Here is a 21,588-nt window from a genome sequence, read left to right as displayed (position 1 = left end):
GCTTGTGCTTCTGTCAACTTTTTATGTATGCTTTTGCACCGAGAGGAAGCTTTTTAGTACTCTCTCTTTGCTCGTCGTCCTCTGCTCTGCCTCTGCTGCTGCTTCTCTCTCTCTCTCTCTCTCTCTCTCTCTCTCATTGAGCTGGAGAATCTTCGCATTGCTTTCGATCGGAAACCCTAAGGGCACATCGAGGGAGGATGGGATCTAGCGCGGGGAGCCTTCTCAAAGTGGTGCTCAAGAACTTCGATGTTCTTGCTGGGTACCTCTCATGTTCTTGCCGCTTTTATTATTCTTTTGAAGTTTCTTTGCTGACCCAGTTTGCAGATTTCCAAAACAGGCCAATTGTCGTAGAAAAGTTTGGATTTTGTCGATAAAGATGCACCATTTCGTGGAACTTAATTTGGCGATTGATTAGTGAAGTTGCTGCTTCAATTTGATTTGTGAAGCTGTGAATTGTGAGCTAGTGGAATACATCAAAATGGTATCTGAAGATGATCATTATTATTAATTTAGAAATTAGACCCATTTCTTTTATCATATGTGTGTATAGTATATATGGAGTGATGTGGCTGTGGAATATAGTGGAAATGGCAGGATATTAGGTTCGGTAATGACTTGGTCTATTTCGGTGTGTGCAGGCCCATCATCAGCCTCGTGTATCCGCTGTAAGTTTGAAGTGGTCTTCTAGCCGCGGGAATTTGGTGTCTCTTTATTCACATTTATCCCCCTAACATGGGTGTTTGAGCTTGATTTCGATGATGAGGTTTGACTTATGGTGGATGAGTTAATTCGCAGGTATGCTTCGATCAGGGCGATTGAGACCAAGTCACTTGCAGATGATCGGCAATGGCTCACCTATTGGGTCCTGTACTCTATGATCACACTCATTGAGCTGACGTTTTATAAAGTCCTCGAATGGTAAATGATGTTTCATCCACTGTGCCGTTTATGATAGCATAGCATAGATCACGATTCAGATGGCGGGCTTTACTTCATTTTGTAGATAATTTGAATTCAACAGAATGGTCATGTTTAATTTTTGACAGGATACCAATATGGCCTTATGCGAAGCTGATCCTGACTTGCTGGTTGGTGATCCCGTACTTCAAAGGTGCTGCCTTTGTGTATGACCATTTTCTGAGGTCGATCTTCGTCAACCCTCAGAATATCAACATCTGGTATGTCCCGAGGAAGAACGACGTCCTCAATGAGCCAACTGACATCATAAGTGCCGCAGAGAAGTACATTCAAGAACATGGAACTCGGGAGTTTGAGAATCTTGTCCACAGGGTAGATATAATTCCAGCACTAAATTTTCTCCGCTGCTCTCAACAGTTTCAGGCAGCACCTTAGAATTTCTTCTTCAAGTTGATGTAGCTTGAGACTTTTGTGATTCATCGTTCTTGCAGGCTGATAAGACAAAGTGGGGTGGTGGCTCTTCCGCAGTTTACGATGAGGATTATCGCTACTGATTTCTGAAGTTCAGTGGAATTTCCAGCTCCCACTCTGCAATTTTCGTTTCTTGTACATCTTCTCTAGTGTAACATGAGCTCAGGTTAGATGCCTGTTCGGTGTGTTCGGTGTACGGCACTCAGTCAGGAGTGCACCGATATATTCTGTGTTTCAGTACAGTAGTGATCTTATAGTTCAGGATAAGACGAATAACACGATGTTGCAAGATGTCCAGTGAGTTTCATCTTGTGTAATAATAGGGTCCTTTTGGCTGTAAGATTTCTTCTTCCTCGAACAACATTACTATATATGGTATTTAGAGCTTCTTCTGTTCCAGTGCTACTACCTTATTTTAGATGGAAGCCGAGCAACTGTTTTGCATTATCAAATGAAACTGACTGTGTCCACACGGGAACATTTGAAACAAGACAAGCACCATGCAACAAACTCTTAATGGAATTCTCATTTATTTTGGGCTCCAGGATAACATTCTAGCTCAAACGCGAAAGAAACCAAGTCCTTCAGTAAATGTCTAATTTCCGCCACATGCAAGGGCGACCAATCGGTTGCAACTTAAACGATACCTTCTGGGCACAAGTATTCTTCCCCAAGTCTAGTGAGGTCTCAAGCTTTATCCTCCGCGGATTCATCTCCTCCAAGGTTCGCATACTGTTGCAAGTACTGTTGAGCTTCCTTGAGGGCTGACTGCTTTGCATCAGCAGCATACAGTATCTTCTTGACAGCCACTGCCATCTGCATGAAATTTGCGTTGACACATGAGACAAGATGTAGATGAAATGATCCGTATAAAAGCAGAATAAGCAACGGAATTGAAGTTCCGAATTCACTCACAGGAAGCTCCTCCAGTTCAGGAGTCTGACAGAGGATTTCGATATCCCTCAGTTTAGCAAAGTAGAAGTCCCTTTCCTTCTCCAGAAGGTCGACATTGAGCTTGAGATCAGCAACCTGCACAACACAAGTCGAGAGCCATGTTGGTAGGTGACAGAAATTAACTGTGCTTGGCAACACAATCCCTAAAAATCTAATGCTGCTACCTCCTTTGAGAGTGCCTGGATTTCCCCTGAATAGTTCACTCCAACTGCTCCTCCCATCGTTGCTTGCTTAGTTCCTACCGCTGAAGAGTTCAACAGATTTGGAGCACGAGAGAAGGTGAATAGAATAGCGAAGAGTGAAGCAAACTGAAGATTAAAAAGGAACCTAACCAGAGACTTTATTCACACCACCTGCGTCAGCCGATCCATTATTTGCTTGTAGTGATTTCGAGCTCTTTTGAGAGCCCTTTGAATGCCGTTCTCTTCCACCCTTACTTCTTCGCTCCACAGGGTTGTAATTTCTTCAAGATCAAGTAGTGGCAGAAGAATTAGAAATAATTACCAAAGGGAATAAAGTCATATTTAGTGATATAATATGCACGATAAAGAAAAGGAAGCCATACTCGTTCATAATGCCACCATTCACAGAATCACAGTATCGCTTCAGCCACTGTAAGAACTCCAAATTGTCAAGCGGTCGGCCTTTAACTAGTCTGTTGACTTCAAGGTGCTGCAAAACAACCACAGTTTTTGAAGCAGTTGCAACAAGCTAAGTATTTGAATCAAAAGAAACATAGAGAAGCTGCACATAAGATATTGTTATAGCCTGAAAGGAAAGATGGATCTACCTTTTCGATTTTCAACTTGTTGAACACATCCTGTAGGACTTTGTAGTTCTGGATCATGTCGTATTCTGTCTTTGCATCGAAGTTTACCTACAAGGGAACAAAACCATAATCCGGAAAGCTTTACTGAATAAATAAGCCCAAGCGTAAAACGAAAGAGGTGTTAGGTTATGACCTTGTGCATAGGAACAACTCCAGGATAGGTCATGTCTATCATTTGACATTGCACGGCACCTGATGCAGCCTGTGAAATAGGATCATCAGATATTTTCATGAATGAGAAGGTGATGTATGACATAACAGGCAGAGATACATAGGGAAGATGAACTTGAAGATGAGATGCAAGATCTACTTTCGTGTTGCATTAAGTATTCTCAGCAAACACAAGGAAATCTTTCATGCTCTCCACAAGATAAACTACACCCTCCAACCTAATCGAGTATCCCGGCACACATGCACATCCAATTCCAAGAAATCATCCAGATATTTCACAAGACAGTTCACAACATCCAAGCTATCTATCCATTCTCCTCAGATCTACGAGAGATTTTCCTAATCTGGATGAAATTCACAACCATCTTAGTCCTAGAAGGTCCCGATGATATATAAGCACAATCACATTGCATTGAACATTACTCCATCATACCAAGTGGGTTCACAAATTACTGCATTCCCGTTGCAATATGTTCATAGACTAATGAGACATATTTTACCGATAACCAAAGAGTAAGCACTGTGAAGGTACATTTTTCAAGGCTAATTCCAAGGTTGCTGCCCGCTAAGCTCCAGGGCGGAAACATATTTTAGCCTCTCCCAAAATACATTGACACTTTCAAATTTGCTCGAGATACACAACGCAAAGGTTGAGAGCAAAAACAACTTGACCTATCATGTTTATTGGCTACCCTTTAAATTCAGCAAAGCAAATGATTCCATGAAGAAAGGCACGAGGACAACATGAAAACGAATAATCATAGCGATAGTCCATCAAAGCAGGAGGCAACCCACATGTTGAAGAGAATCAACAATTCTGCTGCAATGTAAAGCCCAAATGTCCGACACCCAGGAACAGAGAATGGGTCGAAGATGGAGATACGGACAAGGGCTTACCTCTTCAATCCGAGAGAGGTTGAGCTGAAGCCTGTTATTGATCCATGTCAATATTTCATTCCTCCCCACAAAGTAAGCACTGTCCATCATTCCTATGTTCGAAGCCATTTCTTCCTCCCCCTCCCGACACCTGCAAACGATTCAAGAACCAAGAGAAACCGCAACTCCGCCCCCCCTCCGCCAGGCGCTGTCTGTCAACCTATCTATAGCTTTCAAGAATCACCAATCAAGATCAAGAAAGCTCTGAGCGATACGTCAATCGAGATCACCAGAGCCCCGAAAACGAAAACACACCCAGAGAGAAAGATGAGAACTTTCGAAGAGACAGAGACAGTGTGGGAGTTATCGACATTAAAAAGGGGTCGCGTAAAGGCGGAAGAGCAAAGGGGGTTTTTTGAGTTTTTAATTTCGGGCCATTAATGGAGAGGAAAATGTATGGCGAGAGAGAGAGAGAGAGAGAGAGAGAGCGGGGGAACTGAAGAACGGAGAGGAAATGGAAAATGGAAAGAAGAGCTGTCCCTGACAACATGGGATTTTGTAACGCAATTCGACTCGGAAATGGACGGAAGGGGAAAAAGAAAAATGGCGGAACATTTTAAAATATTTAAAAAAGAATCAATTTTGGGAAGTTTGGGTTTGTTCTGCTTCTTTTTTTTTTTTTTTTTGAGATTAAAGTTTGATATTTTAACCATCCGGAAAGGACGGGATTGATTTAGATTAGGAGGCTAATTTTGGATAGATTAAGACTCCTAATTGGGATTAAAATATTGTGAGGAGTGGCCTCCCACAACTGTCTTTTTCTCCGGATCCTAGTCTGATTTGTAATTTTCATCGAATGATTACATTTGTCACTGAATCCAGCTATTCGATATTTGGTACGTCTGAATAGAGAATCTATATATAATAAAATATATAATGCGGAAATACAATGTGAGGATAACCGAAATTTTGCTTAAAATAAGAAATCTACAAAGTCTTATCTCGTGATTTATCAACTTTTGGTTTGCCAAATATAAATTGTTTATCATTGAAAGCTAATTTCGCTCCTATATAGTTAAAACTTTATGAAATTAGCACAAGCGATGCAAAGAAATGCCATGCTACATAACCATAAATCACCTGGGGAAAAAGATGATTTGATCATCAAGGATACTGAATTGTGTAACTTTTTTTTCGGAAACCGAGTGTGATCGAGGTTGACTGCATTATGATGGCTGTGGATTTCAGATACCAGATCCATTGCCACTCTCAAATATAACATTCAAGAAGTTCTAGATTAGGTCGGTGAGACATGATTTTTAGTATTCGATAAATTATATCAATTGAGAACTCCATTATTTTTCTTCCTTTGTTTTTTTTTTTAAGGTTGAAGCTAGATGAATGAGCTCGCAGGAATATCATGACCAATTGATTTTTTTAATATTAATATGTTTGTTTAAGGAAATTTGAGCAATAAACTTCTAAAACTTCTTTGAGCACGTTCTGTGCCTTCTAAATGAATTAAATTCTGGCCAACATAATCATGGATGATTGCAAAATCACTTCGATTAGTTCTTTGTAAAAACATATAGGATCTCCACTAGTTACTTATTCAAAAAAAAAAAAGAAAGAAAGAAAGAAGAAGCACATAAACCTTTTATTTTACCATACAATTCTGCATACCAGTTGATTAAACCAACGAACACTGTCGATATCTTCTCCATAAAAAAAAAAAAAAAAACTGATATGATCCTAACATACAAAGGAAGGTGTTCTCCTCATGACCGTGAAAAATAGCTTTCACTCTCAATTTAGATTTGTAGTGGTATCGTGCCACCTTCATTAAGAGCAGCACGTAGGAGCAACTATACTCTCTCTTTAAAAAAAAAAAAAAGTAATAGAGCAACTATACTTAAAGTCAATAATAGTATTAATTTCTTTTTGGAAAAGATTTTTAACTAATGAATTGCAAACACAAAAGATTTTTATTGGTGGTCACAAGAAAGTTCATGGGATGAAATGTTTCCTCCGTCCTATGTGACACATCTCTATGTCATGTCTTGACTTTTATTACTGCATACAGACACGAGAACAGTCTCACGAGATTTGTTTAAAGGTCTAAGTTCACTTTTAGGCAAGTCCTCACAAGACAAACCCGCCCAGTTGAATCCAATTCGAAGCCCAAAGCTTTAAATGGGCCGGACAGGTTGAGGCCCATCGGGGGTCATAGGGTTTTGCCCTATAAAGTGACCGTCTTCAGATTGAAACCCTAATTTTGAGCGAGACCCAGAGAGAGAGAGAGAGAGAGAGAGAGAGCAGGCAGACGCAGAGCCGGCTCCACCGGGGAAGAGAGAGCCATGGTGCACGTCTCCTTCTATCGCAACTGTAAAGTCGCTGAATCCTTACTCTCAAATGTGTATTGATAGATATTCTTCAAATGTGTCTGAATAATCCTCTTTTTGCGGATCATTTCTCGTGTTTGATTTGGAAGCATGGCTCACTTCTAAGCTGAAATGGCTTTCGAACTGAATCGGTTGAGAATAGATTGATTGGAAAATGATCGTCCCAGTGAGGATCTTAGCTCGTGTAGTTCACGATCTTGATCTGTAGCAGGGATTGCTTGCTAAGTGATCTGAGTTTACCTGTCGGGACTAAAGATTTCATTTTTATCTGCAAATATGAGATTTTTAGAGATAAGATTGAAAATGGTGATGCTTTTGTGTTTGGTTCAATCATAGCTTGGAGTTCTCAACGTTTCGTTTGGTGGGTGAGGGAGATTTTCTCGGGACCCTAATCTGTAGCATCATTTGCTCCTGATTGTAAAGGTCGCCGAATGTGTTCATATTCGTTTTGTTGTTACTCACAGATGGGAAGACATTTAAGAAGCCTCGCCGTCCATACGAGAAGGAGCGACTTGATGCTGAGCTGAAGCTCGTGGGAGAGTATGGGCTTAGGTGCAAGAGGGAACTCTGGAGGGTGCAATACGTGCTGAGCCGCATCCGTAACAATGCAAGGAATCTTCTCACCCTTGATGAGAAGAACCCCCGTCGGATCTTCGAGGGCGAGGCTCTGCTGCGCCGGATGAACCGCTATGGGCTCCTGGATGAGAGCCAGAACAAGCTCGATTATGTCCTGGCCTTGACTGTGGAGAACTTCCTCGAGCGCCGCCTGCAGACTCTGGTCTTCAAGTCAGGAATGGCCAAGTCCATCCACCATGCCAGAGTGCTCATTAGGCAGAGGCATATCAGGTGATGTAAAACTTACTTTTATATATACAAATACAAATGATTAATACGTGAGTTTTTAAGAGTAATCTTGATAGCTGAGAGAGTAGATATATAGCGTATAGCAGGGTATTATGTGTTTCTCTGCTATCTTCCCGGTTAATTAATAGATCAGGTTTAGATAGTGATATTTATGGCGTGAATGTTAGTCATTAAGCTACAATCACATGTGTGAATGTCTGTCTTACTAGCTCGCTGGCTTATTGACGATGGTTAGACCGTGTAGTCAGTTGCTCTAGTAGATTTCGACATTCTGGCTACTGAAGATTAAAGGGTTCTGCTTATTAGAAGAAATTTCTCACCTATAGCTATGGAAAACTACAAATATAATTCTGTCCTTAGTTTCTCATGTTAAGCATAATGGTGTCGATTTGACATATTAGCTATCTTGTGGCATCGCAGGGTCGGGAGGCAGGTGGTGAACATCCCATCTTTCATGGTGAGAGTTGACTCACAGAAGCACATCGACTTCTCGCTCACCAGTCCCTTCGGCGGTGGACGCCCTGGTAGAGTGAAGAGAAGGAACATGAAGGCCGCTGCTAAGAAGGCTGCTGGTGGAGACGGAGATGAAGAGGACGAGGATTAAATTATTAAAGCTCAGTTTTCCTGAAAGTAGTATTTTATATAGAATGGACTTTCGGTCCTCCTAGCACCTCCTTTCCGTCCTTATCATGCCTCTGTGCTGTCATTCATAAGTGCCCATCTTGTTTAGCTTTGGAATTTGAGAGACTTGGTTCTGGTTTATTGTGCCCTTTGAATGTCGACGTTGTTTCAATTATAATTTTGCTTCGAATCAGATTCAGTAGTTTGGATATATGCGACTGATACGTGTATTTTGCCTTTGTTCTTGGCATGCCTCTTCCTTATTGGGAGCTTCGGTTTCTTTTAAGGGACTATGATTAGCATGTAATCTTGAAAGCTTTATAGACAAAAATCCTGAAATTCTCGACTCTTATTGAACTTGCAATGTGCCTCAGTGGCATGGCAGGTCATGCGGCGGTGATTTGGGGTCATTACATTTGAGATGATGAACAGTTCGATATAGGATCATTAGTTAGATCGGCTCTGGTTTTTAGGTTAGGTTCCGTTTGGATTCAAAAAAATTTAATTTTAATTTTAATTCAACACATTATATAATAAAAATATATATATTTCAAATTAAATTTAAAATTATATTTCATTTGTCTATTTTTATAATCAAAATTAAAGTAATTTTAATTTTGAATCAAAAAAGCCATAGAAATCTCCATCTCTAGCTTTCATTGAAATGAACTTCAACAATAGACTCAGTCTTCCATTGGAAGGGATATCTGTTCTTTGACCTTGCGCTGTGGTTTCTGAAAATTCCTCCTGGTTCAAGATTTCAATTTCTATTTGCTTCGTTCACAGTCACCCGCAAAACCGACGGACCCTCAGTTCAAAATCGGAAATTTAGAGCAACCCATCTTCCATTTTCCTCCATTGAAGTCTCAGCAATGGACTCCATCAATTTCTTGAAGGGCTATGGCAAAGTCAACCCCGCTGACCAGCATCCTCCTCAACATCCTCCAAGGCCTGCCCGGAGGTCTCTCCTCCTCGCCGTCTCCCTCTCTGCCCTCCTCCTCCTGACTCTGACCCTCGGTCTCCTCCTCGGTGCCGTCGTCCATGACTCCGCGGCCGAGCCGGCGGAGTCCTCCTCTCTCGCGTCCAACTTAACCGAGTCGATCAGGGCAGTCTGCGGCGTGACGCAGCACCCGGACTCCTGCTTCTCCAGCTTGTCCTCCCTCAACTGCTCGATACGACCCGACCCGGAATCCATCTTCAAGCTCTCTGTCACCGCCTCCCTCAAGCAGCTCTCCAACGCCTCCTTGTTCGTGAAGCAGCTGAAGGAGAGCTCCAACGATGTGCGTATTCAAACTCTAAGCTTATCAATGGTTAAAGTCAATGTCGATGTTCTGTTTTACAGCTCGCGGCTCTTCCTTTTAGGTGCATTCCAATGGTGCTTTGGAGGACTGCGCAACCCAGCTCGAGGACGCCCTCAGTCGACTCAATGATTGCGCCTCGGCGATGGGGACAGGGTCGGGGGAGAACGTCCTGACAGAGGTGAAGATCAGCAACATCCAGACGTGGGTCAGTGCCGCCATGACCGATCAGGAAACGTGCTTGGATGGGTTGGAGGAGATGGGATCAGCGGTTCTAGATGAAATCAGAGCTAAGCTGCAGGGGTCGAAGGAATCGATGGGCAACAGCTTGGCCATTGTGGCCCACATGAAGGATCTGCGCGAGAAGTTCAACATGGACTAGAAGCCAATAAGTTCTCTGGCTTTTGTGTCCATGGTTCCCCTATATCGATGAGTGTTACACGGTTTATACTACATAGGTATATGATCATAAATGGCTATTCTGTTCATGTTGTTGTTATTGTAGAATCTCTGCTGTTCTTGATTGCTTGTGAAACGGGATACTGAAAAATTGGGTGATGAAATGACCAAAAGTGAGTTTCAGACTGACTTTCTGCTCAGTGATTCATTCATTTACCATGTTATGGTTCATTTGCTATCGCGGTCGAGTCATCCATGGCCTGTATTTGTTAGTAGCAGAATGAATTGCATAATTTACGGAAGGTAGTAATAATGTACAAGACATTGCCTATAGTTAGTAGCATCATCAGAAATATTGTTGGAGCTTTGGCTTATGTTGTTCGCTTAGTTTCTGTTCGACATGCCTTTGACTAGGGAGAGAGCTATTCAGTATACAGACAGTGCAAGGCCACAGTTTTGAACATATAAGCGATGCAGTTGTGGAAGGTACAGTCTTCTTCTGTTTAAAACATTTTTTCTTGGATATGGGAAGTTGGAACCATGTCGGAGAGGATTGGGTATAGTGTCAAGGATAACTCCTCACAGCTTCTCACCGATATTCATGTGGGTTTCTTTCAGTTATCATCTTTTTGTGGTGTACCATCTTAACAATAATGCATGCTTGCTCCAAAATATATATATTGTGCATTCCTGCATGAAACCTAGAATAACCTTGTCAGCATCGAGTTGAACATGTTTCTTCACCTTTGCTACTGATCTGAGGAAAGGGCTAAACTTTACGGCAATATCTGCTGAAACTGAGAACATGATGGAAATCCATGAGGAAGCTCTAAACAAACAAGCAAGGAAGAAAAGGAGAGATGATATGTGTAGTGTTGCAGGTGCCTGTACCCTTCTGCTACTCGAGCAGCTGTAGAATGCTGACAGTCTTTAAGGTAAGTCTATGAACTTCATTGTCTGTAGCTTTCCTCGAGCTGAATCTCCCTTGAGGCATGACTTCGCTCTGTATGTTATTTGGTTTCTCAGTCGTTTCTTGTTCAGTATATTTTCGATATTTGTGTGCAGTTTAGGCCTTTTTGTGAGATCAAGTTCAAGTTAGATCTAGCTTATTGTATACTGCTACTCAATATGTCAGACTTAGCGATGATAGCCTTTGTGCTGGTTGCTTTTGTGAAGTGTATGTGCTGCATATGTTGCCTTTGCTGATCATGTTGCCGAGGACAAGAAGAGGACATTAGTTTTCTAGTTCAAGAATGGAAAAGATCTCTGTAACATATTGAATGGCTTCGCTACGCCTGGAACGACGTAGTTTTTCTAGTTCAAGAACGTCGCCGCTTGTATCTGATAGTCATTTATTTGCTACACCTGAAACGACGCCGCATATATCTGATAATGATATATAACAGCTGCTAGTGACTCGGAGTTGGCGTAGTAAAATTATATACGAACAAATTTCCTCTCTCTCTCTCTCCCCCTCCCCTGCCCTCCGGCCTGGCTCTTCTGAGGGCGATCGGCTTTCGGCCTTAGCCTTAAGGCCTCACCAGCTCCATCGGCCTGCTTTCCTGTGGGGCGATCAGCTCATTCTATTCAATACTCAAATCTATTGAATTTGGTCCGGGTCGAATACTTTTGCCTGCCTCGACAGGCAACTTCCTGTGTAATCACTTGCAAGAGATCATCGATTGGCGCATTACCAACACAGTGGCCGGACCAGTTGCAGAAGATGGGTTAGGGCATACACAACCGGTGACCTGAACAACCTTACTTGCTAGGACTATCAATCGGTCCCAGGCTCCTTACATATAAGGTAATGTATCTTATCCGTAATTATTATGTTATTTTCTGTGTTATGGTAGCATTAACCCCACGTGATCGGTAATATCCATCGATAGAATATGCAATCAACTAAGCTTCGGATCAGACATCTGATAACATGAACGCTGTAGAAGATAACAATTAATCAGTCAATTCCTCTCCGGCAAGCTACTTAGCACACAACAATATCCAACAGAAGATTCGATCTTGCGCAACATCTTTCCCAATCGACTGCCGGTTGGCTCAGTTAGTCCGACGAACAATTAGTTGATTCCTGTATAGTAATCCTGATGCCTGGCTTAGTGGGTCAGAAGCTGCTGCAGTGGACCGGACGGATATGAATAATCCGGTAGCCAGAGGGCCTCCGGCAGCTGTATGGGCTTCAATCTCATGCTGATTCGATCTTGCACAACATCTTTCCCAATCGACTGCCGGTTGGCTCAATTAGTCCGACGAACAATTAGTTGATTCCTGTATAGTAATCCTGATGCCTGGCTTAGTGGGTCAGAAGCTGCTGCGGTGGACCGGGCGGATATGAGTAATCCGGTAGCCAGAGGGCCTCCGGCAGCTGTATGGGCTTCAATCTCGTGCTGGGCTGGGGCTGCCATATGAATGGGCTGCCGGGATCTCTGTAGTTTTACCCGTTCAGTGCCCATGGAATTCTCATGGCCATGTTAGTCCTTATACTTTTAAAATTCTACTCACTTTAGTCCTTCTATTACTTATTATCGGCATTCATCACATCTTTTTGGGGTCAAATTCCACTTTTTCTTTAGACCAAGTGTTTTAAGCCTATCGACTGAAATTAATATGCAGCCGGACGTCAACCAGTTTAACCTTAGTCATAATATGACTCCAGTAAGTTTCACGTTGCAAATAATTAGTATTTGTCTTATAAATGGACAACACACCGCACCTCGTAATTGAAGTTGATTAGATATTGACATGAACTATACTATCAGGTTTTCATTTTCTTTAATCATTGATTGGTTTGTTTCTTCTTTTTATTTTCCTTTTTGTGGGTGGTTGTTCTATATTGATTAAAGTAGGGGAAAAATCCATAGCAAACCCCTTACAAAAATAATTTTAACTAAGAAAAATAAAAGGTTGAAATACTTTAATGGGCATATACATGATGACAATTTTTGTGGCGAGACCACAAGATCGAAGATCGAATTAATAAGAGAAGCCGGCTTGAGATGCTAATTAATTACGACGAAACTAGCACAACCTTTAGCTTTATCGTAGTCCTAATTTTATTAGTATAATTATTTCTTTGCCAAGATTAAATGTCATAAAAATTTATATATGTATGTATGAAAATTGATCAATAGCCTCGTACACCTTTTCTTAAATGTATACCCACAGGGATCGCCACGTCAATTTTGGTAGAACTTAGAGCAACCATGAATATGGTTTCAGTCAATAAAATCAAAGGTATAATCATGTAAATTAATAGAAATTGAAAATTTCAATCTTGGGTTTGAGATGAGTTAAAGACATGAAATTTAATTGCCCCAATTTCGCCCACTGGAAAATTAATAAAAGTTGAAAAGGGGAAAAACCACCAAAACGGATAACCTCCATTGAGTATATATCATGTGTGTGGATCAGTGGCAATTGTTTTGCATGCAAGAGTTTTAGGCTTTTTCTTCACCAACTTTTTTGACACCCACTCACCCCTTTAACCTCTTTTGTCTATTTACCCTTAATCACATCATTAAATTGAAACAATATCCGCAGAGAATTTCAAACCGAAAAATTTCACACCCATATGAGAAATCGCAAAAACTCTTGCATGAAATGAAGCTAATTACCTTATTTTCCTCGGTCTTATTTAATAGTTTGTGATCACATAATTAATGTTGCATGCAAGAGTTAAGGCTTTGCTGACACACACACTCACACCCCTTCAACCCTTTTCGTCTTTAAACCATTAATCACATCACCATTAAATCAAAACAATATTTGAAATTTTTAAATCAAAATTTTCACATCTATCTGATAAAGAATCAAAACGCTTGCATGGGATGAAACTAACCTCATTTTCCTCTTTATATCGATCTTATCTCTTTGGTTCTGGTCTCATTATTCTCTCGTGGAACCCTAAAACGGTTCTCTTTCTCTTCTCTGATCCTCTTCTTTCCTTTGCCCTGTGGATCATCCACAGGTGTTGGGTCGACCTTCTGGTGTGGCTGTTCTTGGGCATGCAGGTGTGTCCACATTGGGATTAATTAAATATATCAATTAATAAGATCTATTGAAGGAAGATAACGTGATTTATGCATCTGCTTTGCCATGTCATGCATGCAGATGCGTCCAAGTTCTGTTCATGTCATTAATAAGATGATTTAAGAGATAGCGAGCCTTGCATGAAGGTGATAATTACATGAGGGGTCTGGGGCCATGATCCGTTACAACCCAGAAAATCTTGAAGAGATTTTTTGGATTCTTTTCGAAAAATATTGTGATTATCACTAAATATTTCAGTATTATATGTCTAGAATATGATATATACACGTGTTTCAATATCTTAGATTCCACATTTCATGAACTTTTCTGTTGAGAGGTGGAATTCTACGTTGAAAAATCGATAAGAACAACCAAAATCTATCGGTTTGAATTTTTAAATTGAAGATACATTCAATTGCATATAGAATCAGCAAAAAATATTTACATTTTCACTTAAGTAAAATAATTTTTTCATTCACCCAATTTTTTTTCACCAATAAAAATAATTTCGGTTACTTTATGATCTCATAAAGTGGAAGGTCTGTTTTGGCTTTGATCTTTTCAATCAATAAATTAAATTAAGCTAGTCATCTTTTTATTTTACCCAAAAAAATCAGTTATGCGAAATTTCTAGTTAATGAAATTTATAATTTTACTTTATATTCTGAACATTTTGAATACTTATGCTCCGTTTGGTTTCGCAGTTAAAATCACAAAAATTTTAACTTTAACTCAACACATTATACAATAAAAATACACATTTCATAAGTCAAAATCAAAGTTACTTTAACTCTGAAACCAAACGCACCATTAAAATCCTTAAAATATGATGAGTACTTACTCCCAATTAATTTACTATAACATCTGAAGTGGGTGTCGTGAAACTTAATATATACATTGTATGTTAAACTAAAGAATAAAAGAGAATTCATCATCCGAAGATAGGCATACCAAAAATGACAAACTTAGAATTCAGAAACAGAATAATTAATACGAGAAGAGAAATATGGTAGCAAGTAGCTCTTATGCAAAAAAACTTAGAGAAATATATTAACTTTTTTCTTAAACATGAAGTAGATTTCGTCAACTAAATAAAAAAGTATATGCAATTCAGTGATATCCTTAATTGATTCACAACTTGCATTTTTTATTATTTTTTTTTCTATCAATCTTCACGACTTAATTGCATTGGAGTTGGTGAAATGACCTTGAATAAAAATAAGGTTGTATTGTAGGAAAAGATATTGGCTTAACAATAAGGTTGTATTTGGTACGGGACAGATCATATATAAAATTTAATTTCATTTCAGATATTTGAAACTGTGAATTGATAATAAAGTATTTATTTATCCGCTTAGTTTTTTTTTATAGGACACCTGATTTTATCCATATACGATACAATACTTATACTAAAATTTCATAAAAAGATAAAAGGGAAACGGTTAACTACACTAATCATTAAGCATACCTCCCCTAGTAAAATAGAGGAAGAACAAAAGGGCCATCTTGCTTTTCTGCAAGATTCTCAGAGGCTGCTCAATGATTGGAATCGGAATCTTTTACTTTATTTATTCTTAGAATTTTCGTAAAAAATTTAAGGAACTCAATGAGAATTGGCCAATCAAATTATAGTATTGATTGACTTCAACACCCCTTTGACTTTCACAATTCCCTTCCTGCAAACAGTATCCTCGTACCCAACAAATCTGACCATATTTTGGCAAGTCCTGTCCGTCGTACATATTGTCAGTGTCAATGCCTCCAAATCTGGCCCTTTGCCTCATTTAGCAGTTCACAATTGGCATTCCCAAAACTGCAAACTTAGGTTGCGTTTGGTTTCATAGTAGGATTTTAAAATCAGATTTTGATTTTGATTTTGAGTGGTATAAATGGGGCACACCTTTGACTTTGTATGTGTTATGTTGTTTTGTTGAGGAAAAAAGTGGTATAAATGGGGCCCACTCTTTGACTTTGTATGAGTTATTTTGTTTTGTAATGGGTAGAGTTAAAGTTAGAATTGTGATTTTAAAATACCATTGAGAAACCAAACAGGCCCTTAAACTGCTTACATCGCACTCGGAAGTCGTAAGTTGACTCCAAATCAAATATAGGAAACACATAATACCTAAGCTTTTCATTAGACGTTCGGAATGAAATCGAACCCCTTTGTACAATATGCCGTGATGCTTACATTATTGGATATTTGCACTAAACCACACCACAGCATAAGATTATAACTCGGTTTCCTGTTTATATATGCTACTCTTTTATACCCTTCCCCTCTACATGTCGACTAAACTATATTGCTGTCACCTATGAAACTAACCCGAACCCACCAAACGTTGATCCCACACTCCTAAACCGGTGAATTATTTCTCTTTCAGCAACCCATCACTGCACAGTTGTATACAAAACTTCCAATACGCTTGCTGGCAAGCAGTTCCCACTCGACTGGGCCCTGGCTCGGGATCCAAGAGTAGAGCTCGAGGACCCCTGTGCCGAACTCCCTAGGCCCACCAAGGACCATAAGCCGCTCCCCACATGCCCGGAAGGCGAGCCCCCAACCGCGCACCGATGCTGCCCGTTCTGGGAGCCTCCCAATCGCGGTCCATGAGTTTTTCTTCTTGTCATACTTCCTGATTTCCTGAGTAGTATGGTCAGCACAATAAAGCTCATTATTTATGACCCCCAAGAGGGGCGGGGCCTCGATAGCACGGCGCAACTGACCCTCTTCTTCTCCTGCAGGTCTTGGGTACATGTTGGGTATCACCTCCCATGTTTGAGTCTCCAAATCGAACACCTCCCCACAAGTGAATGGATTTGACTCGTCATCGACCCCTCCAACAATGTAGAACTTCCCGTCCATGAACACCCCTGAGCACATCTTCCTCGGTATGTTCATGTCTGGGAGAGGAATCCACTCGTCAGTCTCCGAGTTGTAGAGCTCTGCCACGCTCAGGACCTTGCCGGTTGAATTGCATCCGCCTGCCACAATGCCAATGGCCCCGATACTCCCAGAGGCGAACAGGCACCTAGGAGTGTTCATGGGCAAGCCCAAGCACCACGTATTGGTCAAATGGCTATACCTGTAGACGACATGGCAGCTTACCTCCCGCCCGAACACGAGAAGCTGGGTCCCGACAGCCAAGGACTCCTTGTCCGAATACACAAAGCACGTGCTCGCCTCCATCTTGGGCAGCTGGCTTATCCACCGCATCCTGACAGGATCGTATGCCTCCCACTTGAGGAGGTTGACCGAGAAATAGATCCAGTGCTCCACAATGCCGGCCCTCCTCCTGAGCTGATAGAGTTCTCCACTACGAATGAGGTGGCAGAAGTTCCGGTTCAGAGCGGCGATGGCTCCATAGTCGGACCTTGAGCAGCGGAGTAGGCAGTTGATCGAGTTATCCCATCCGATGTATGGGATAAGGGTGTCTGGGTCTACCACCTCCTTCTTTCTCTCGTCGCTCCTGTTTGGGTTGTTAACCTGCATTGTCTTCCTTCCCCGTTTGCGTCGTCCACTGGCCATGACAGGTTCCTCTCCATTCGGGTTGCTATCTTCCATTGTCTTCCTTCCCTGTTCGTGTCGTCCACCGGCCATTAATGCTTCCTCTCCATTCGGGTTGCTAGCCTGCATTGTCTTCCTTCCCCGTTTGCGTCCTCCACCATCTTTCTCTTCATTTGGGTTGCTATATTGCACTGTCTTCCTTCCCCGTTTGCACCGTCCACCGGTTGTGAGAGCTTCCTCTCCATTGGGGTTGCGGTTATCTTGCATTGGCTTCCTTCCCCGTTTGCAACGTCCAACGCCTGGGAGAGCTTCCTCTCCATTCAAGTTGCTATGCTGCATTGGCTTCCTTCCCCGTTTGCAACGTCCACCAGCCGTGAGAGGTTCCTCTCCACTCGGGTTGCTATCCTGCATTGGCTTCCTTCCCCGCTTGCGACGTCCACCGGCCAGAAGGGCTTCCTCTCCATTCGGATTGCTATCCTGCATGGGCTTCCTTCCCCGTTTGGGACGTCCACTGGCAGGACGGGCTTCCTCTCCATTGGGATTGCTATCTTGCGTTGGCTTCCTTCCTCGTTTGCATCGTCCACCAGCCATGAGAAATTCCTCTCCATTCGGGTTGACATCCTGCTTGGGCTTCCTTCCCCGTTTGCCTCGTCCACCAGCCATGGGAGCTTCCTCTCCGTTCGGGTTGCTAGCTTGCGTTGTCTTCCTTCCCCGTTTGCGTTGTTCACCTGCCATGAAAGCTTCCTAGCAAGTCCCTGGAAACAAGGCAAAACGGTCCTTGTAACATTCAGAAACTCATTCCTACTTTCACATCATAAACAAAACCAACAATGCAAAACCACAAGGCACGACCATATCAGTGACCTCATTCACCCGCGACCAAACTGCCCCAACCCCAAAAATAACCATAATTTTCTCGAACCAAAACGAGCTACTTTCACTCATGCATTAGTGTTTCGACGCATCATCAGACGGAATCACGACACCATACAAGAACAAATCTTACTCCTCATATGGCAAGTAGGTGGATGCAGAAACAGACCATCTAAGGAGAATGATCATTGAAAATCTGATCTTTGGATTCAAAATAATACCAAAAGTGGCATCATTAAATAGAGAGGAGAAAACAAAATCAGATTGCTAACAATATTGATTACAAAAAATCCAATTTACCCTCCCATCACGGAGCCATCATTTCGGGTGGCAATTCGAAAACACCAACCAACACCCTTCGAAAAGAATCAACTGGCAGGGGAAGGAAACAGCAATGGTGATGAGGGAAATGGTGGAATGAGAATAGGAAAGCTCACTGTTTGGGGATCAATGGGGGAAATGGGCAGAGCTGGGTTGAGCTGACAGTGAGCTCTGTGCGCTGTTCTCGTCACAGCTCTCTATCTCTCTCTCCCTCTCTCTTTCAGTGCAGAGCAAGAAGATGAAATCAGAGCAGCCCAATTGCTTTGCTTTGCTTTGCTTTCCTTCCTCACTCGATTTTTCTAACGGTTTCTCTCTCTAGAATCCTTCTCTGTTCACAAGTGTGCGAGGAAATGCAAGTGCTTGGCCTCCTATTTATGGGTGGAAATTCCTGATTTAATTAAATTTAAATTTAAAATATATTTGAGTTCTCCAAAAGAGAAAATCCTATGCGTAACAAGTGCATCACATTGCATGTCCAATGATTACAAATTGTGACATAATGTGCCGAAGATTTTTTTCGGTGGTCTAACGGGCTGAAGCCTTGTATGAAAGAGAGAAAAAAAAAACTAAACTAGCAAGTAACAAGGCGGGGTACGGAAGATACAACAATATACTCAAAGAGTACCATTCCCAGGGAGTCGGAGGATGGCGGAAAGAATGAAGACTAACGGACCGAATAAGAATTATCATCGTCATTCAATCAGCACAATAATTCCCTTCACAATAAAAATAAAAATAAAAATAAAAATAAAATTTTATGTACTTAAGTTTTGTGATACAGTGCCACATTCGATACCTATTACACATAAGAGGAAATTCTTGAGACTAGTAACGGAATTTTCAATGGCTGCTCGAGTACAAAACATTTACTCTTGTACAAGGTTTTGCATTTTCTTCAAAAACTTTTTGTGCATAGTATTTTATACTCGGGATGATTGAATTTTGAGTTGACTGAACGCAAACATTATCCTCCCCAAGATTTTCTCTCTGGATACTAACTTGGGGGTGGCCTACTTTGGGCAGCTGGGAACGGCCGCAGGTGATTAGGACCGGAGGAGGGAAAAACTGAGAAACCAGTACACTGTAGCGGTTCTTTGATGCCACGTGTCGTCACCCCCAGCCTACACGCACACCTTCGGTCCCTTTGGATGCGCTCTGCCCTGACAGCGCACGAGGAAATTACGAATACGCCCGGAGAAATTTTCCCGATATCAAACAATTTAAATATAAATACTCTATACGATTCAAGCATGGAATGGACTGAGATTCCAAAATGAGAATCGAGTTCTAAATTAGAGACCGAGAGGATAGTCATTCTATTACATGGATGAATCTTATTGGTCTGTCGATTTATGAGAGTTTTTCGATATAGATCTTCACTCTACCGTGGTGCCATTGGTTTGGATTTCACCTTCAGTATGATTAACCAATGTGTTATCTATCTATGTATTGCTATCAGTGTTATCAATATATATCTATCTATATGTATATCTATAATATTTATATTTGAGAATCCGTTAGGAAAAATATTTACAATTAAAAAGATTATGGATATCATGGTAATTTTACAAGAAAATCTATCGCTATTTTGGGCCCATCACTCCCACTTCCTTCACTATCTCTCTCTTTTCTTTTCTTTTTTTGAGTAACAAAAGGATAACATCATTAACTAAGGTATCTTCACTATCTCTATTCCTCTCTCTCTCTCGCCATTCTCCCTTTTTTTTGTCCTTTTGTTTTAATTTTTATCCTCTTTATTCAATTTATTCAATTAACTTTCATAATAAATTTAATAGGACAAAAAAATCTCGAGTTTGACATATTCGATCTTATCTAAAAGTTTCTTTTTTGGTATAGATTGTAATTTGTAAATTTTCCGTGCGTAGTACAGGTAGGATCTAGTTTATCTATATTACAAATGGAAGAAGCAAGGTCATTGGGATCACTTTCGTTTCCCTATATTGCCAATGCGAAAATGATATAATTAATCAAGCACCGTCGCATTAGGAAGAAATTAAGACTAAATTAGTAATTTCGTGTCTTACTTTTAACTACCAAATTTACTACTCCCACAATAATCTCCATCTTCCTCTACTCTCTCCCTTCTCTTCCTCTCTGCTTTCTCACGTTTTTTCATTTCTTCTTTTGCTAAAATTTCTTTATTAATTTTATTGGGTATTTTTAAATGAAAACTTGTATTTTGACTTATAAAAAATACTCATGCCACAAAATTGGTTAATCTTTATTTTTTTGGATTACTAAAATGACTTAAACAAAAATATAGAAAAAATTATTTATTAAACGCTTTATTGGTACGTTTTATGTATATTTAGAATAGTATCTGAAAAAAGAAATATTAAATCCTCCTAAAAGATATATTCAACATTTGTCGTGATGCTCACATATAATAAATATTTTTTTATATTCATGATATTACGTTTTATGCCATTGAATTCTGAATGCCATGCGATGGAGACTAAAAAAAAAGGTGGATGTTGATGAGATTATCACTAATACCATTCTAATAATTAGTTACGAGAATTTTCAGAAAAATTTAGCAAACTCATATATACCAAACTCATATTCATTTCTTATATGAGATTTGAATTTCATGCAAGAACTTTCATAAATAAATCACCTTTCTGCTCCAAATCTCTGGTGACACGATACTGGTCACTTGTACACTCACACTCGCACATTAGAATTCGACATTTGATAGAATAATAATCACTACAATTTTTTTCAGCTACCAAATCATGGTAGTGCCAGCCATTTTCAATTTTTTTCGGTGTGCATCATAGTATTTAAAAAAAAATCCATGGACTTTGATTAATGCAGTTTAAGCTGAATAAGTCCATTAAAAGTGCGTAAATTTTCTTCATTCATAATACTTGAATCTGAGACCTTATTTAAAGAGAATAAATATCAAATTATTTAAACTAACCCACCCCAGGACTTTTCCAATAATTTACAGTTCAGTTCAATATGGTGCATTTGCGGATAAGAAGGGAGGTTTTACATAGGTTGTGGACAACA

General features: G+C 40.5%; 5 protein-coding genes across 5 annotated transcripts; 3 read left to right on the top strand and 2 right to left on the bottom strand.

Moving 5' to 3' along the window:
* The first annotated feature begins 47 nt into the window (after positions 1 to 47).
* LOC116214042 (HVA22-like protein a) lies at positions 48 to 1,788 on the top strand. The gene is made up of 5 exons (XM_031549264.1): positions 48 to 259; positions 639 to 665; positions 796 to 918; positions 1,047 to 1,290; positions 1,410 to 1,788. The coding sequence occupies exons 1-5, from the start codon at positions 198 to 200 to the stop codon at positions 1,470 to 1,472; spliced, it is 519 nt and encodes a 172-aa protein (XP_031405124.1). The 5' UTR covers positions 48 to 197; the 3' UTR covers positions 1,473 to 1,788.
* A 102-nt stretch (positions 1,789 to 1,890) lies between these two features.
* Positions 1,891 to 4,750, bottom strand: LOC116214040 (microtubule-associated protein RP/EB family member 1B). Its single transcript, XM_031549261.1, has 8 exons — positions 4,241 to 4,750; positions 3,306 to 3,374; positions 3,134 to 3,220; positions 2,909 to 3,015; positions 2,697 to 2,806; positions 2,508 to 2,587; positions 2,305 to 2,418; positions 1,891 to 2,205 (listed from the first exon to the last, which is right to left on the bottom strand). Exons 1-8 carry the CDS (start codon positions 4,346 to 4,348, stop codon positions 2,077 to 2,079), a joined length of 804 nt encoding a protein of 267 aa, XP_031405121.1. The 5' UTR covers positions 4,349 to 4,750; the 3' UTR covers positions 1,891 to 2,076.
* A 1,696-nt stretch (positions 4,751 to 6,446) lies between these two features.
* On the top strand, positions 6,447 to 8,345 carry LOC116215161 (40S ribosomal protein S9-2). Its single transcript, XM_031550764.1, has 3 exons — positions 6,447 to 6,604; positions 7,086 to 7,467; positions 7,906 to 8,345. The coding sequence occupies exons 1-3, from the start codon at positions 6,577 to 6,579 to the stop codon at positions 8,087 to 8,089; spliced, it is 594 nt and encodes a 197-aa protein (XP_031406624.1). The 5' UTR covers positions 6,447 to 6,576; the 3' UTR covers positions 8,090 to 8,345.
* A 443-nt stretch (positions 8,346 to 8,788) lies between these two features.
* LOC116215229 (pectinesterase 3) lies at positions 8,789 to 10,032 on the top strand. The gene is made up of 2 exons (XM_031550864.1): positions 8,789 to 9,386; positions 9,469 to 10,032. The coding sequence occupies exons 1-2, from the start codon at positions 8,979 to 8,981 to the stop codon at positions 9,784 to 9,786; spliced, it is 726 nt and encodes a 241-aa protein (XP_031406724.1). The 5' UTR covers positions 8,789 to 8,978; the 3' UTR covers positions 9,787 to 10,032.
* Positions 10,033 to 15,956: 5,924 nt separating this feature from the next.
* LOC116215228 (F-box/kelch-repeat protein SKIP11-like) lies at positions 15,957 to 17,383 on the bottom strand. Its single transcript, XM_031550863.1, has one exon. It carries the CDS (start codon positions 17,377 to 17,379, stop codon positions 16,231 to 16,233), a length of 1,149 nt encoding a protein of 382 aa, XP_031406723.1. The 5' UTR covers positions 17,380 to 17,383; the 3' UTR covers positions 15,957 to 16,230.
* Between the last annotated feature and the right edge of the window lie 4,205 nt (positions 17,384 to 21,588).

The sequence above is a fragment of the Punica granatum genome, chromosome 7 (assembly GCF_007655135.1).
Source record: "Punica granatum isolate Tunisia-2019 chromosome 7, ASM765513v2, whole genome shotgun sequence".
NCBI classification, from domain to species: Eukaryota; Viridiplantae; Streptophyta; class Magnoliopsida; order Myrtales; family Lythraceae; genus Punica; species Punica granatum.
Note: the sequence above shows the minus strand (reverse complement) of the source record. Positions and strands in the feature narration are given on the sequence as shown.